At 38.2% G+C, this 17,058-nt stretch overlaps 1 protein-coding gene across 6 annotated transcripts in view; it reads right to left on the bottom strand.

Annotated features, from left to right (window-relative positions):
* Positions 1 to 17,058, bottom strand: part of LOC126278964 (muscle-specific protein 300 kDa) — a 1,270,985-nt gene that overhangs the window by 88,829 nt on the left and 1,165,098 nt on the right. For all 6 annotated transcript variants that reach the window (XM_049979256.1, XM_049979254.1, XM_049979257.1 and 3 more), the window contains 6 exons: positions 16,693 to 17,025; positions 15,249 to 15,587; positions 13,342 to 13,650; positions 12,081 to 12,410; positions 8,668 to 9,011; positions 4,799 to 5,084 (listed from right to left, as the gene is read on the bottom strand). In XM_049979256.1, the coding sequence (XP_049835213.1) occupies positions 4,799 to 5,084; positions 8,668 to 9,011; positions 12,081 to 12,410; positions 13,342 to 13,650; positions 15,249 to 15,587; positions 16,693 to 17,025 (1,941 nt within the window). The remainder of the gene's footprint in view (positions 1 to 4,798; positions 5,085 to 8,667; positions 9,012 to 12,080; positions 12,411 to 13,341; positions 13,651 to 15,248; positions 15,588 to 16,692; positions 17,026 to 17,058) is intronic.

Consider the following 17,058-nt stretch of genomic DNA (forward strand, 5'->3'; position numbering starts at 1 on the left):
GATGCAAAGCTTTTTTTGGTGTGTGTATTTTATTTCTTACTTTTACACAAGTTATTTGACAAAACATTTGATGGTAACATTCACACATCGCTCTGAGCACTAAGTTTTTGCCAGTTCCAGCACGATTTATCTGAGATTTGAGAAGATCATAAGACTTTTCTCTGCTAGGTTGTGAGTAGACTGCACCTGACTTTTGTGTTCTCCTACTGGTGGTATGAATTCAGCTGGAATTTTGCAATCGAACTCAAAAGTCAGTCTCTGCAGTAATCATAATTCCACCCATTATAGACATGAAGTTACAATCTTCAACTCACAATACACTAAGAGCTCAAAAAGCATTCAATAGCTCCTAGGTATGCATCCAATGTTGACTACAAAGTTGCTCCAAAAAGGTTCCCCCCCAGTCACTACATAAAAGATCTTCGTGAAAAACAAATCTGAGAGTGTGGTTTTGGTGGCCTTCAGTGTCATCGATGACATCAATCCCATAATAACTGGCCTCTGTTTCAAGGGATTTATTAACTGGCCCATAACTCGCTGCAAATTCTATGAGACAAATATTCTTCCCAGTTTTCTGATCTTTTCTCGTATTTTTCGAAAATTCTTTAGCCCAAAAGGTTTGCGCCCAACAGCTTTCCAAATTGAAGCAACCTTGGCCTTTCTTCTTTGTGGATGGTGTTCAAAAATACACAATATCTAAATGACAGGCGTGACTTTGGATTGCAAAGCATTACACTTGCTTCTTGTTTTTGATGTATCTTGATTGCTGAGAATGTTGTAAACCATCAAATGAAGAGCTGCCTTTCTGCCACCTTCTTTTCGCAGAACTGTTTCTAGTCATTCAAGTATTTTTGATGAGTATGTCTCCCTTATGTTTGGAAGACGATTTTGAAATATAAATGGCAATAGCAATCTCAATAGCTTAAGAATGTCATAATTATAGTAATTTACCACTGACTCCTCTGCTTCTCGTTTGTGACTGAAAAACTTTATTTTTATGTCCTCCATTTTCGGAACTGTTGAATTCTTGCAGATTTCACGAGGAAAAATGAGGCTGCAGAGTTTGCTCCCTTTTCCTTAAGTCTTGTGATGATTGTGTATCGGATACTTCAGGACATGTTGGCGCAATTTCTCACCATGCTTTGCAAGACTGCAATCCATCACCTGCTCAATGTGCATGATTTCAGCAGCTTAATACATATGAGTGTCTTCAATCCAGAGCAGAACATAAGCATGCATAGAACCTCTAATTTGAAATTCAAAACAGGCGAAGTAGTCGATAACATATGTTCTTAATATATTTGTTTTCAAAATTACATCGATAAGCGCTCGGAAAAGCAATGATAAAAATAGCATGTCTCATGAACAGTACATTTGTCTATTAATGCTGTCCTTAAATCCAATATCAGTTTCTCATTCATGTTGTCACTGTCAGAGTTAGGAACTAGAAATGAGGTCCTAACTAGATGACCACTGCGATGAGATCGCTCGACACACTTCTCCAGTAACTCGTACAAGAACCCATATTCTTGAAATACAAGCTCAGATCTGTGAGCTTCACCATGTTTCATGATTCAGATCCTGGTGTACTGATTTTGTTCCAGACCCTGACAGTGGTATTCATGCACTCTTCCTCAACTCTTCTGTAAGCATACAAACAGCATTCCCAGAACCAGTATCAGTAACAGTGACGCTCATAATGTCTGACTTGATTGAAAGGAAGCAGTTCTGACAATTAAATATCATACCAATGCACATTTTTACATGCAAACTGTCTAAGCCTTGAAGAGATGAACTTTTCAACACTTCATTTACAAAGGTAGCGGAAGCTGTATGTGAAATATTCCACTTTTCCCCTCAAATCACTAATTAATTTTAATTACACAGAGTTCTTTCAAGAAATTAATATCCCCCCCCTCCAAAAAACTACACCTCCCACTGTTCTATATGACACCCTATTCGGACAAAAACCCATCATGTAATTTGTAGGAAGCAGTGTTTTCATTAACCTTAAATATTCGAAAAAATATGCAAAACTGTGACTCCTCAGATCAGTCAGCTACTATCTAGTTTCTGTGTTGTTTTGTACACTGAAGACATGCCGCTTTATGGTGTGCTGTAAGCAATGGCCTTTTGTAAGGTACCAGGCTCCAAATGTTGTCTGGATGCAGTGCCCTTCACCAAGTTCGACTGGATACTGGTTCAGCTGGATTTGCATTCACTGACAGCAGCAGATTTGAAATTGAAAGTCACAGACAAGGCAAAAAACTTGTCTCCAGCTCCATTTTATGATCACTCTTCTTATTCCATGTTGCCCGACTGCGAGTGGTACATCATTTCTCGTAGACACATTGGACAATCCGTGTCGATACACCAATAAAAGTGGGCGATTTCATTCACGGCGTGGTAACAGTTACTTTTTGACATTCAGTTATGTTTCCACTTCGATATATTTTATTGCACTGATTCCACACACCGACTGGCATGTACACTCCAGTTCACTTTCATGACTAAGCAGGGGAGATTACAGGACAGCCTGGTACCAATTTGTGTTCTGCATTTCAGATTACTAACAGCACATCTCTTGTGAGAACTGAACTTGAATGATAAACTTGGTTGGTAACAATCACGCCTACTTACTTCTATCTTCCACATCTCCAGCCAGTTATATGTTGTACACCACCTTGCTTTTGTCAATTCATATCTGTAAGAGCCAAACTCAAACTTGATTTTAACTTCGTACTCAGAGAAAACATACTGGTCACATAGTTTGTCAGCTTACATGACTGATTTGCAAATATCCTCATTCAGCATTTTTTCTTCTTCCACAAACAATGGGAATGATAGTTTGTGAGCGTGTGGTTTTCTACATAATTGAGGAGGCACAATACCTGATAACCTCAAAAAGACGACTACAGGAGAGGTGCAGAACAACACATGCAAACACAAAACAAAATATTTATAACATATTTGCTCTTGACAACTAGACAAAAAGTCTCAAAATGCACTGTGCTAAGCATGAAAAAATACATAATTAGTGCAGTATTTCAGTATTTAAATAACAAATGACAGCTGCAGGCTTTCAAAACCATCAACTATAATGCATGAAATTGAGTCAAACGTTCCTACTTCCCAGAAAGTTATCAGTTTCAGTTAAATCAGCACTTTTTGTTAGATACTAAATATTTATTAGATAATAAACGAGTACCTGACAAGTCTTTTGGTGCCTGTTATGTACATATATCACATATAAAGAGCGAAAAGCCAAGGGGATATCCTACACTAACTTTTACAGCTTAAAACGTTATTTCCCTTGAAAAATGTAAAAGCAGGGTTTCATTGTATATCTTATTTGTGAAGCTACAAAAATGTTCCAAATAATGACAAGATGCCACAAATATGATCCACAGAACATGTAAAATGCCTAAACTGTCCAGTACACAAAGTTAAAAGCACGACAAGGGTAATACTTTTTGGTCACTATTATAGCATGAGCAAGGAATGTAGAAGTTTCATCCAACATCTTCCATTTTCTGCCAAATGAAAGAATATTTCAGTTCAACATCTCAAAGATATCACCTAAACAATGGAGATTTGCCACCAGCCCCACACAAGAACATTGGGTGCATGGGGACTTTCACAGTAAACCACACTGTGATTTAGAACGCCTCACTTGCAGAATATGCCACTGAAGTTGGCCTAGCTTCTCCATGAAGCTTTCGGGCCTATCTAAATGAACCTGTAAAGAAATATGATTCTATTCTTTGGGTCTTCTCTGTTTCCTCTATCACTTCTATCTCGTACAGATCCCATGCTTCTGAGCAGTAATAAAGTACTGGTCAACTTACTTCCTTTGCAGGTGGACTACATGTGCAGAAGATTCCCCCAATGAATCTCATTGTGGCATATCTATTATCTGCAATAAGCTTTACGTGGTCATTCCACTTTAAATTGCTCCATACATGTACTCCAAAATATTTTATTGATATAACTGCTTCCAGTGATTGTTCTGCATGTGTGTAATGATATAATAATGTTGTTGCCTACTTATGCACAAAATGCACATTTATTTATGTTGAGGGTCAAAATAGCCAATGTTTACACCAAGCATTGGTCCTCTTCCAGTCTTCCTGTATTTTGCTCTAATTTCTAAATTTGGAACTTCTCTTTATACAACAGCATCAACCATAAAAAGGAATACGGAACTTGTTTGTTTCCACTAGGTCATTTGAATATATTAAGAAAATAAATGGTCGTACCAAAATCCTTTGAGATACACTCATAGGTACTTTAATGTTTGAAGATACCTCTCTGTTGAGAATGACATTCTTTGTGCTGTTTGCTAGAAACTCTTTAATGACACAGCTGATATGATATACCATTATAATATTCTGCAAAACTTTGGCATTGTTGAGCTTTAAATAAGTATTGAAAACAGCTGAATTACCCTGTATATAATAACAAAACCCTAATTTTCCAACAGGTAGCAATAATCTAACATCTACCAAACACGCCCATACTGTTGTTTGTGATTATAATATGTTATTACATCAACTGTATCGTACAATTAATCCTATTTCATACAAGTGAGGCAAAAAAAACTGAGCATTTATATATCACTTTCTCACAGGAAAGAAAATTTGGCTTACAGCTGTTGCTGAACAGGAATAATCAAAATGACAGACAGCCTTTAATAATGATTTGAATAAGAAAACACAAATAGGAATCCCTTTTAATAGCAATACAGAAAGAATGAAGCAATACAGAAAGAATGACTGATAATTTGAAGATCACATACCTGCAACCTCTCAGTAGCTTTGACCAGCCTGTCGAGATCAACACTTCCTTGGACAGTCAGCAGTTCCATCATGTACCCAGCTTCTGCAACTTGTTGTCTGACTGTTTCAAGCCGCCTCTCAAAGTTCTGCCACAATGCAAAGCGGGCACGTAACATCTGCAGTAGCTGACCTTGCTGCTGCTCCAAAGCTGCATGTGTATCTTGTAGTGCTGACATCTGTCTTTCTACACCTTGTGGTGAGAGAGATAGGCGCAGACGTGAAGCAGGTATTGCATGCAGTTGTTGCCTATGTAAACAGGATTTTTTTGTCACAACAAATGTGATGGATGGAAACAAAGTAAATAGCATAAATGACTAATTTGCAGACTATGTAGTAATTTTTGCTCACAATAGTACTGGAAAATGTAATAATAAAGGCTGTCTACTGTCTTTTGGAAAGGAGACAAAGTAGTAAATTAATTTTGCTATTTGGGGAGCAAAATAACTGATGACTCTTGAAGTAGGGAGGTTATGAAATGTAGACTGGCTACGGCAAGGAAAGCGTTTCTGAAGAAGAGAAATTTGTTAACATCAAGTATAGATTTTAAGTGTTAGGAAGCCTTCTCTGAAAGTATTTGTGTGGAGTGTAGCCATGTATGGAAGTGAAACATGGACGATAACTAGTTAAGACAAGAATAGAATAGAAGCTTCAGAAATGTGGTGATACAGAAGAATGCCGAAGATTAGATGGGTAGATCAAGTAACTAATGAGGCGGTACTGAACACAATTGGGAAGAAGAGGAATTTGTGTCACAATTTGACTAGAAGAAGGGATTGGTTGGTTGGGTATGTTCTGAAATGTCAAAGAATCACAAATTTAGTATTGGAGGGAAGGGAGTGTAAAAATCATAGAGAGAGAGCAAGAGATGAAAACACTAAACGGATTCAGAAGGATGTAGGTTGCAGTAGTTACTCGAAGAGGAGGAGGCTTGCACAGGATGGAGTAGCATGGAGAGCTGAATCGAACCAGTCTCCGGACTGAAGACAACAACAACAACAACAACAACAACAACAACTACAACTACTACTACTACTACTGTCTTTCCAAGAGCGATTTTACTTTAGCGATGTACATTCTGGATAACAACTTCAACATCAGGGCCTCAGTGATTATCTAAGGAGCTTCACAGTGATTTCAACAATCCGGAATGCATATGTGAATTTTGTTGATTTCTGTTGTACATGATGAGACACTGAATTAAATTCTGTATTTTTACACTATTATATGAACACACATGTAGCAACAGCATTGAAAATACAAAAAACGAACTTTATTACTACATTTTCCAATCATTTCACTATCTCAGTTATACCAAGAATAGTTACTACAGCTACCATAAAATACTACTGTTCAAGGAAGACAACAGCATACATGAGAACATAAAAAGAATCAAGTTTTACTGTTAATTATTACTACTGAAGAAAGTGTGTGTGTTTATCAGAAAGAGAGAGTGTACGAGTTACATCATAAGTAACAGAAAATAAAATGATGTGACTGATGCAATACTTTCTTAGTTTCTGATTTGTTAGGACTACTACTTGTGATCTTTTACTAGGCGTTTTCATCAGGCACGTGAAAGTTGGAATACTCATTTTGCAACTAACTGTATCTCTTACTATAGATTACACAATTTGTATGTAACTGATGACAAATCACCATGTTGACGGCTGGTATACAATACATGTTGTTTTTTTTTTTTTTTTTTTTTTTTTTAGTATGCCTGTATATTTCATTTCATTAAGTGTTCCTATTGTTAGCAGGTTTCATGGAGCATTTGCATAATGAATCATAATAATGTTAGTCATTGTATATCCACATTATAAATCATTTTGTAAATATGGCTACACGAGACTCGAGACATGATTTCAGAAATGTCATGGAGGAACTTTTTCAGTTTTCAAATTTTAATTTGCTGACTGCCAAGACATTATTTCACTGGGTACCTGATCAAAAATTTTGATTTCAGCATTGTACACCCCTTTTTCTGGCAAATAACACCTTCATGTGGTGTAGTGAATGTCATTTTTTTCTTATGGTATTGTAATTATGTACACAATTTTTCTTTTTGAAATGCAGTGGATTATTTACAAAAATTTAATGAAGGAATATAATGTGAAGCAGTAATCACAATGCCTAACACAGTAAATAGATGTCTACATGATGATCATAGGTGAGCACCACATCTTGTTCTTACAGCATGTTTTTCAGGAATGGACACTTTCTTCCTTAAAGTTGAATTACTCCAGAACATTATTCCATATGACATTATTATATGTCAACTTACCATTTCCCTCCCCTCAAGATTTGCAACGATTTGAAATGTAAATGATGTTGAGCTAATTTGTTTTAGGGGTAGTAAATTGTGTTTTTTCTATTTAAAATGCTCATCAATATGGTCACCTGAGAACTTAGAAGCTTTCAACCTATTTATAATTTACTACCCATGTGCTACATTTATCATTGTTGTAATACCTCTATACCTCTAGATATGCAGAACAGAACATTTTGTGTGCTTTTAAAACTGAGTGATACCACTTGTGGAAAACCAGTCATTGGTACTTTTAAGAACAATGTTTACTGTTTCTTCTGTTGCTGTATGTATGCTTGAATTGATTAAAATATTGGTGTCATCTTCAGAAATAGCTAATTTTGCTTGTTGTATATTAGATGGAAGATCATTTACACATAGGAGGAAAAATAGTGGACCCAAGATTGAGTGTTGGGGAACCCCATTCATTATTTCTTCCCAGTTCAAATAATCTCCTCTGATTATACCATTGGTTAATTACCAAGTACAACTTCCTGCTTCCTTTTGGTTGGATAGGATGTTATACACTGGTTGGCTACACCATCAATACCGTAAAACCTCAGTTTATGATTTATTTGAGATTAAAAATCTGCAGCTATTGCCTCTTCTTTTAAAAACGGTTTCAGAATTATTATTATCATCTTTATTATAAGTTAGATTGTTGTTCATGTCTACAATATTCTTTATGATGTTCCACTTGAGTCAATTACATGGGTACTTGGAGGCATATTGGCAGAAACTGGAAATCAGAACTCCAAGAATGTGAATGAACTGTCTAAAATAGTCTAGTGATGGCCTTTTTGCTCTAATAACAACAATTTACATATTATGGACCCAAATGCCAGAGTTCGCAGTCTTGTGTGTGTGAGTTGTGCTTGCTTGTGTTTATGAATAGTGGCTGCCTGGTAAGTAGCAATCTAGCTTTTCCTACACTGTTAACTATCTGTGTGAGCAAGTATTTTGCACTGTTAAAAGCATTGGTGGGTCTCTGCAACTGTACAAAGTTAAAAGGCAAAAGAATAACACTGTGTGCTCAGCATGGTTATCAAGACACTCAAAATGAAAACAACACATTAATTCAACGGTGAGATGTTAGCACTAGAAATGTTTTCTCTCTGCATTGATAAGTAATGTACACCCAATCAGTCAAGGCTAGGATCAATTCCTCGATTTCAAAAAGTTTGCAACTTTCTTCCCAACTACATTTTATATTTCACACTTCTGTGCAAAAACTGTTTGTCTGTTCTCAGAATAATGGATGCATATGTAATAATGTTCTGCATGCTAGAAGAGGTGTCACTAACTCAATGATTTTTATCAAATCAGTACATGTGATAAGAAATTGTCACCATGGATCTAGCAAAACAGTTCACTCTACTAAAGTCAAATACTCTAGACTCAACTATATATTTATACGAGAATGTGACATATTTAGCTGATCCCTAAATCAAAATTCTGTTTATCAACTGCAGTCACCTGATGGAATTATTAAAAACTTCAGCAATTACTTGCTTAACTTACCTGAGTGCCATCAATTGTTGCCACTGCTGGCCTAGATCCTGTCCGGCAACAACACAGCGATCTATTGCACGTGAAATGACATCTGCTCCCTGGTCATGGACACGTTCACAGTCTGCCAGAACATCTGCAGTCCTCCCTTGTGCTGTAGTTGCTCGTGTTAATCCTCGGCTGACAGTCCGAAGCTGTTCTCGGACCTGTTCAGCTGCCTCCAACTCCTCCGAGACCTGTAGCTCCAACTGCCGGGCACCACCAAGTAGTGAGCCTACCATATCTGATTGTTCTGCTGATAGCAGACCTAGCCTGCCCAGTTCCTCCTGGATACCATCAAGGCGTTCTTTCATCACCTGAAAAACAATGATTCTAGTGTCATAATAAGAAACTAAAATCATCAATTAAAGTATGCCTATTTCCAGATTTGTTATCATTCAGCCTCAAATCACTCTTTTCATTCAGTACCTTGCCACAATAATGGGAAAATTACACTATAAAATTAGGAAAATGGTGACTGCAACAGAAAAAGAAATGGGATCCTAGTGGGGTTGGGTGGGGCGGGGGGAGGGGGCAGAGAAAGAGGTTTCAGAAAATGGAAGAGGGGGAAAATCTCAGGTTTGAGAAACTGGACGACTCCTCCCTCAGAAGGTAAAGCAAGATATGAGAAAAAGATGCAAAAAAAAGTATAGTACATAGCTGAAAGACATAAGTAGATTGATAAGTAGTAGATCCGTCCAACGACTACGTATACCAATGAAAGTGAAGAAAATCTTACATTGCTCCATCAAATGTAACACTTTCACTTTTATGTCTCTCCTCACTAGCAATCTGTAGTTCCTTCCTCCTCATCCTTTCCTTTTATAAGGCTCAATTGTCTATCTTGTTTTGTATGTAAAAGTTGCAGGAAAGTTCTTGTAGGATATAAATACATCACGATTAAAGCAGACAACTCGCCAAATAGTAGAAGCATTGTGTTGTTGACATGCATACACAAAAGAAGGAAAACTTCTTGGATTTATCCTTTGATGAGCTAAAGTACACACACACACACACACACACACCTATGCCCCTATATGGTGCTGGCTAGACTAACAGCGCTAATGCTATTTTGCAGCAGGTAGCCTGGTTGTGGTGGGGGAAGTGTCAGATGATGTGGGTAGAGGGAGAGGGTGGTAAGAGGCATGAAGAGTGACTGAGGGTAGGTGGTTAGTAGCTTGGAGGGAGGTGGCCAGTTTGCTGGATAGGAACGTGGGAGGGAGGTGTGGCAGGTATATGGACTGCCATAACTGTAGTAGCCGGTGGGGAATAGCACACACTGAAGACAATGTGGGTGTGAATTGTGAAGGGGTGACAAGATGAGGATGGGGAAACTGTTGGGTGGACAATATGTTGCCTGGATTGAGACTACAGCGGTTATGAAAGTGGAGGTGTATTGCGAGGACAACGCCTACCTGTACAGTTACCAGTGGTGGAGGGAAGAATTCAGATGGTTCAGGCTGTGAGGCAGCCATTGAAAATTAGCATGTTGTGCTCAGCAGCATGTTGTGCCACCAAATGGTCAACATTGTTCTTGACAACAACATGGCGGTGGTCATTCATTCTCCTGCTCAATTTCAAAGACTGCTACAAACTTCTCTACCACCAGCTTCAGGAGTTATCCTAACGACACATCCTCTGCTCCCATAATTATCCTGGCCTCAATTTCAGGTAACCCACTGTCCCCAAATCTTCAACCCAAGGGGTCGCCCCCCCCCCCCCCCTTCCTCCATCCTGTCACCCCCTCCCAATTCATATCCCCACGTCACTGTCACCATGTAAACTTGCCACCGGCCCCTACAAACATGTCAGCCTACATATTTGCCACCCCAGAATCCCACATTGCTAGCTGGCAAAATAGCTGCCTCTCTCCATGCTGCCAGGCACTCACCCTCAATCACTCTCCCTGCCTCCCTCTCCCACTACTCACCCCATCTGACACTACCTCCATCACAATCAGTCCACCTGCCGCAAGAGAGCATTGGTACTGACAGTCCAGCTGGCACCATGTAAGGGCATAGGCACAAACTTAAGTGTGTGTGTGTGTGTGTGTGTGTGTAATACATTTTCTTACAAAGTGATTTAAGTTTTGTCTGTTCACATTACATGGTTATACTTATTAGGCAAAAGTCTGTGTGTCAAACTTGATCAGCTGAATAAGAACCCCCACCCCTCATAGAGTTTATTTTGTCTTTATTATTTTCATGATCTGGTAATTTTTTTTTAGCTTCATTGCTGGTTGACTATCCTGTTGCCACAGTCATCAATTAACTTAAGGGATAAGTCATGTGCATGACTGTGAATTGTATAAACATTATTATGTGGGCAAAAGTGTACTGATGACCTGAAATAGGGGAGGGTGGTTGTGGTGGTGGTGGTGGTGATGGTAGTGACTGGAGGGGGTGGGGGGGGGGCAGGTGAGTTGGAGTTAACTACCTCATTGCCCTTTGTTGGATACACCTTTGTCTGTGTTATTGTATTATAATTGTTGATGTACTATATTTTCTCAGGTGGTTTTGAGGCCAGTCCTACATTTGCCTAAACTATTGTCTAACACTGCCTAAAAAACCATACTCAGTCTTACAAGTGTACTGGACCAATAGGCATTAATCTACCGCATAGATTCAAACTGGGTAGCCCTCCCCTCCTCCATATCTTGCAACTTCGCTACTGCACTTAAGTTATACGAGGAGATCGTCAGCTGATTTTGGTCCCTATGATCATTATAAAGTGGTCTGCATATTACTGAGAAAAATGCTTGTGAAATCTGAATTTCATCAATATCTGTCAATTAACGCATCAGCTGTCTGCATATATTGTAAAATCATTTACCAGTAAAAAGAGTATTTCTGTAATCAGTTGTAATTGATGGTAAGTACTTACTTTCAGGAGGCACATGTACAGAACTTACAACAGACACATATAAATGTGATAGGGTCACAATATCTAGCTTTTGGAACTAAGAGTTCCTTTTTCCATCTTTAGTGGCTCGCTCTCATCCTGGGGTTTGAGTGATCTACCCTTCTTTTTTATTTTAACCTTCCCTGTCTTCTTTCAGACAAAGGAACTATAGTTCTGAAGGCTAGGTGGTTGTTTTTATTTTATAGCTGTCTAATGGTGGTGCTACACATTTCTCCTCCAGGAGATAAGACTACCTAGCAATTCTCTCTCATAATTTGTTAGTTTTCTCAGCTGAATTTTCCTTCAGTGCAGTTCATAGACAATATATTACACACAAAAACTGACACAGTGTTCAAATATCATTGGGAATAAAATATTGCATTTTATAATCACCAATAAAAAATCATAAGAACATACTTTTCAGTAACCTACAAATTATTTTGAGGCAGGCACATAAACCAGTAAACAAGCTAATTATAACTTACCTGAAGCCTCTGAATGTATAAGTCCAGTTCGTCAGGTGAGCGCAAGACACCATGCATGTCATCCAGGGCAGCCTGTAGTTCGTTTAGCTCACCAGCGAGTACAGCAAGCCTGTCAGCAAGTGGTACTGATTCATCTTCAATACCACGTGTTGCTGCATCCCTCACAGTTATAACTCGCCCTGATAGGCGCTGCCACCGTTCCTCCAATTGTGCATGCAGTTGCCTTTGCAGCATTTCATCCGCAACAGGAAGTGTGCGCATTGCAGCATCAAAGCAATTTCCAGCTTCTGATCGTAGTCCATTATGCAACTCATATTGTGCCTTCAGTTCCTGTTAAAAACAACAAATCATTTGAAATCTGCTTAATATCCTTGTTTTAGCATAATTAAATATTTCTCACACATGAGCAAAACTTCTTAAGCCTTTGTGGATGTGTGTGTGTGTGTGTGTGTGTATGTGTGTGTGTGTGTGTGTGTGTGAGGGGGGGGGGGGGGGGGGGGGTAAGATATTCACATTAAGAATGATTGAAATTCAATCATATTATTATTGGTTCATTCAATAAATAGAATGGGGCAGATGAATAGACATTGACTCGAATCAAGATCCCTACTTCTTGTCAGAAATGTACTACCAACTGTGTTATCTATCCATGTCACACATACTGATCCAAAGTCTCAACTGGCCAGACATTTACTCAAAACATCCAGGTTCAAGTCTGAACCTATCTAAAATATTTTGGATTATTAAGTGCACATTTTCCTTAATTTCTTTGATTACTTTCAAGTACTGCTACTGCACTACACTTATTGCTTCAGATTATTTTAAAAGGAATTTAGTATTTCAATTAATGCCTGTGTGTCATATGACAGAAACACAATGGTAATATTCATAAATCACAGCAGCTATGTTAATATGCATATGAAGTTGTAACACATTATGTGTTTTGAAGGACAATGAAACTGCTGCTTATTGTTAGCATAAAATTGGGGTAGTTTAACAGCAGGGGGCAGTAGAAATGAGCATAAATAAGAACTCACTGGTGGGCTGGAGAGAGTGTGACAGTGCCTTTGCAGAGCACACTGTGGTAAGATATCAAGGTAACTTTTTGGGAAAGTGGAGTTTCAAGAGAACTTCTCATACATGAGAATTAAGGAGACTTGTTTTCAACACAGTGATTAACACTAGCTACTCAGTGAAGTGTGGGAAGCAGAGAAAAGGGGAAGAGTGGTGACAGATCATTTTGGAACAGAATGGAACTCACCCAGAACTGCCTCATACTGCCAGTAAGTGTACCAGTAGAGCTGGATATCTGGTCAAGCTCTTTATCAGCTGAAATAATCCAATTATCGAGTCTCGTTGCTAAGGCATCATAGGCAGTCCAGTGTTCACGGAATGCAACTAGGCGTCTTAAGTTGGCAGCAACATCATCTTGTAACTGAAGTAACACACTGACAGTTTCATCATAGCGGGTCTCCAAGCCCACACAAGTGACTAGTTCTTGCAGTCTCTGTGCTGTTTCAAGCAAGTGAGCAATACGGGCCTGATGGGTTGCACAGTCAGCAGCTAAAGACTGAAAGAAGAGGGTTTAACTGTTCAGTGACTCCATACATATAAAAATACATACAGTTGATAAGAATCACATTATTATAATTTTGTGTCCAAAAAACATATCAGAAAAACTTTCCATTTTGCGCATCTTTGGCTGTATACTCTTTTAAGTTTCCTTGAGATATGAATTCAATCAAGATACTACATATTTAATTCCATATCAAAAACAAAATAAAAATTGTTAATTGACATAATATTAAATTAATTTTAAAAACTCATGTCTTCAACTTGACTGCAATTTTGACACATACAAATTTTATTACCAGAGAGATAAGTTACAAAATACGGCTGTGACACCAACACAAGAAGGTGAACAGCAGATTAGGCACCTTCAAAGTGAAGGAATAATGTTTATAAAACTGATGGCTCTTGAATTTTTTTGAAGCACTTCATGTTACAGCTTTCTACAGAGTACAAATATTCTTATTCAGTTAGGCCAGTATTACACTATCAAATTTCTTCGTCAAAAATTTGATCAAATATTCATCAAATTTATTTGACAAAGATCTTTGACATGGCGCTAAAAATGGGTATTACACTGTCATCATATTTTTTGTCTAAGTTCAAGATGGCTGACAACAACTTGTTGTTAACCACAACAGTTGCGTGTACCACAATTGCACTGTGTGCACATGTGGCAGACAAGTGGGGGAAAACCAGGAAACGTACCTGGGTGAAGCAGTGGGTTATAAAATGAGACGACAAAAGCATTAAACAAAACTTGTTACATGAGCTTGTAGTGGAGGACATAAATTACTTAAGAATGGATGAGCATACATTGCAGTATGTGCTCAGTGAAGTGTATCCTTGTATCACAAAGCACAATACTCACTTAAGAACTGCTAGCTTACAGTACAGCACTCGAATATCATAGTGCACATTAAAGAAAATAATACCTGAAATGCGTGCAGCAATTTATAAAAAATTAAAGGACCAATGTCTTAAGGTAAATAATTGTTCAATACACTTTACGTGCATTAAGAACTATTTTTTATTTGATAAAGAAATAAATTACATTTTGTATCCGAAAATCGTATCTCACAGCTAATGACCTCCGCAATATTTTTATAGCTCTGCAACCTTCTTAATCTATTTTTGTATTCAGGGTGCCTCATGTTGTAAAGCGCTTCATCAGCTTCATACATCTCTATTAATTTTCTAGTTGACAGTACACACCAATTGTATTTACCAGCCATGTTTATAAACACACCACAGATGACAGAACGCCACAACGATGCTAGAGCCCCACATTGTAACATGTCACATTGCAGCACAGTGAACAGAAGACAAGCGACTTACGAACAACTCTACAGTGAGGCCCACGATTTGATCAAATTTATTTGACAGGACGAGATTTCACGAAGTGCCCTATTATACTATTATACCATCAAACTTCTTTGACATATCAACTTTCACTAAGAAATTTGATAGTATAATACCGGCCTTCCTGATATTACTGCCATATGGACAAACCTTATTTTTTTCAGCTATTATAACACTACACTCGCTTAAAATTCTCTCTAAGTTTACAAATTATTGATGCAATGAGAAATTTCTTACCTGAAAAAGTGATATGTACTGGTGGAAATCACTAGTAGTTACAGCAGTCAAGTCTGGCAAGCGCTGCTGTGCCACAGCTAACCAGCCACATTCATCACGCATGCCTTGTTCCAAAACAGTCCAGCGAGATGCAGCCAATGCCATTTGCTGTGCTCGTGCTGCTGCTTTATCTAAGATAGCTGTTGCACGTCTGTGAAGGCTCTGGTGAAGGGCATGGTGTGCAGCTCGTGTCTCACTGTCCAAATTTCCCTCCAAAGATTCAAGAATACTGCGACAATGACTCAGATTTACAAAAAACTTACGGTGTTTCTGCATTTCTTCTTGCAGGTGGTTGAGGTCCTACAGGAAAAAGAATTTAAGTCAATTCATTCTACAAGCAACTGTTTTGCAGCTGTATTTTTAAGACTGAAGTACTCAACTAGCAGTTATGGTTTGCACATAAAACATTCCCCTCTAAATCATAATTTCTTTATTCACATACACCCTACAAAATAACCATGGAAGACAACACAGTTAAGAGAAGAACAAAAGTGTTAGCATTTATAAATTTCCAACTGAGTCCACTTTGAAATAAGTCAAGACATAATTAGCAAATATAAGCTTTCATTACAGAATCTTGTATTTCTTCCAATACAGTTATAATTAAAAATGTAAGCACTTTCTGACAGTTAAAACATGTCCACCAATCCACTACAGTGTTTCAAGTACACTTCTAAGAACCAAAACAGAATCTAAAAAGAAAGACACAGTCAGTCAATAGACAGGATGAGTAATTAAAAGGAAGTCTCAAACATACAGACAAAATTAAGAAAATGAAAATTTGCACCCTTACATATTATAAACTAATTGTAGCACCACAATCTGTTTTTACACAACCCTGTATTATATTTACAATGAGGAAAAGACAGACTGCTACTTACCGTAAAGATAACACATTAAGTTGCACACAGACACAATGAAAGCCATGCACACACAAACTTTTGGCCTCAGCCTTCTTCAATGAAAGAGCCACTGCACTGCGTGTGGTGTGCTTGCTTTTATGAATGAATCGTGTGTGTTTCTCTTCTTCTGATGAAGGCTGAGGCTGAAAGCTTATGTGTGAGTGTCTTTCAATCATGCCTGTCAGCAACTTAGTGTGTTAGCATTACAGTAAGCAGCAATCTGTCTTTTCCTGCTGTCTGATATTCCTACCTGGTGTTTCCACTGTTATATTTTATTTAAGTTGGTAACTATCTCAGAATTCAGCACAAAAGTCATACTTCACATGATAACAGAATTAACAGATAATGGTTAATTGCAGATAGAACTTAAGCCCAAAAGTAACAACCTACATAAAATTTAGAGGGTTAAGAATCAGCAACTCTAATTTCCTGTTTACTGAATGATATCGGGTAGCTTAAAGTATGGATAGCTTAGAGTATCAGTGTACATGCTAAATACAAACCTGCACCGCAGTGTCGTTTTCTACAAGAGCATCAGCAACATCTGTTATTTGTGCGAACTCACGGAGAGTTTGCTCATACTCGTCAGAAAGTGCAAGCTGCTGTAGAACCTTGTCCCTCTGACAAGCCACTGCTAGTTCTATAATACGGGTTGTCTCGTGTGCAGCATATGTCTCAGGAGGGACTTCCCGGCCTGGAAAATCACGAAGAAGCTGACGTGCTGTCAGCAACAGCTGAGACGTTTGCTCCCTATGGCTGTGATTCATATTCTCAGCCTCATCTAGCTGGCACAATTTCTCTCGGGCAGGCAGGTCAGACTCTGACATTTCCTCCACCTGTATTAACATTGTAGTTGCAGCTATTAAAAT

This window comes from Schistocerca gregaria, chromosome 6, assembly GCF_023897955.1.
Source record: "Schistocerca gregaria isolate iqSchGreg1 chromosome 6, iqSchGreg1.2, whole genome shotgun sequence".
Classification (NCBI taxonomy): domain Eukaryota; kingdom Metazoa; phylum Arthropoda; class Insecta; order Orthoptera; family Acrididae; genus Schistocerca; species Schistocerca gregaria.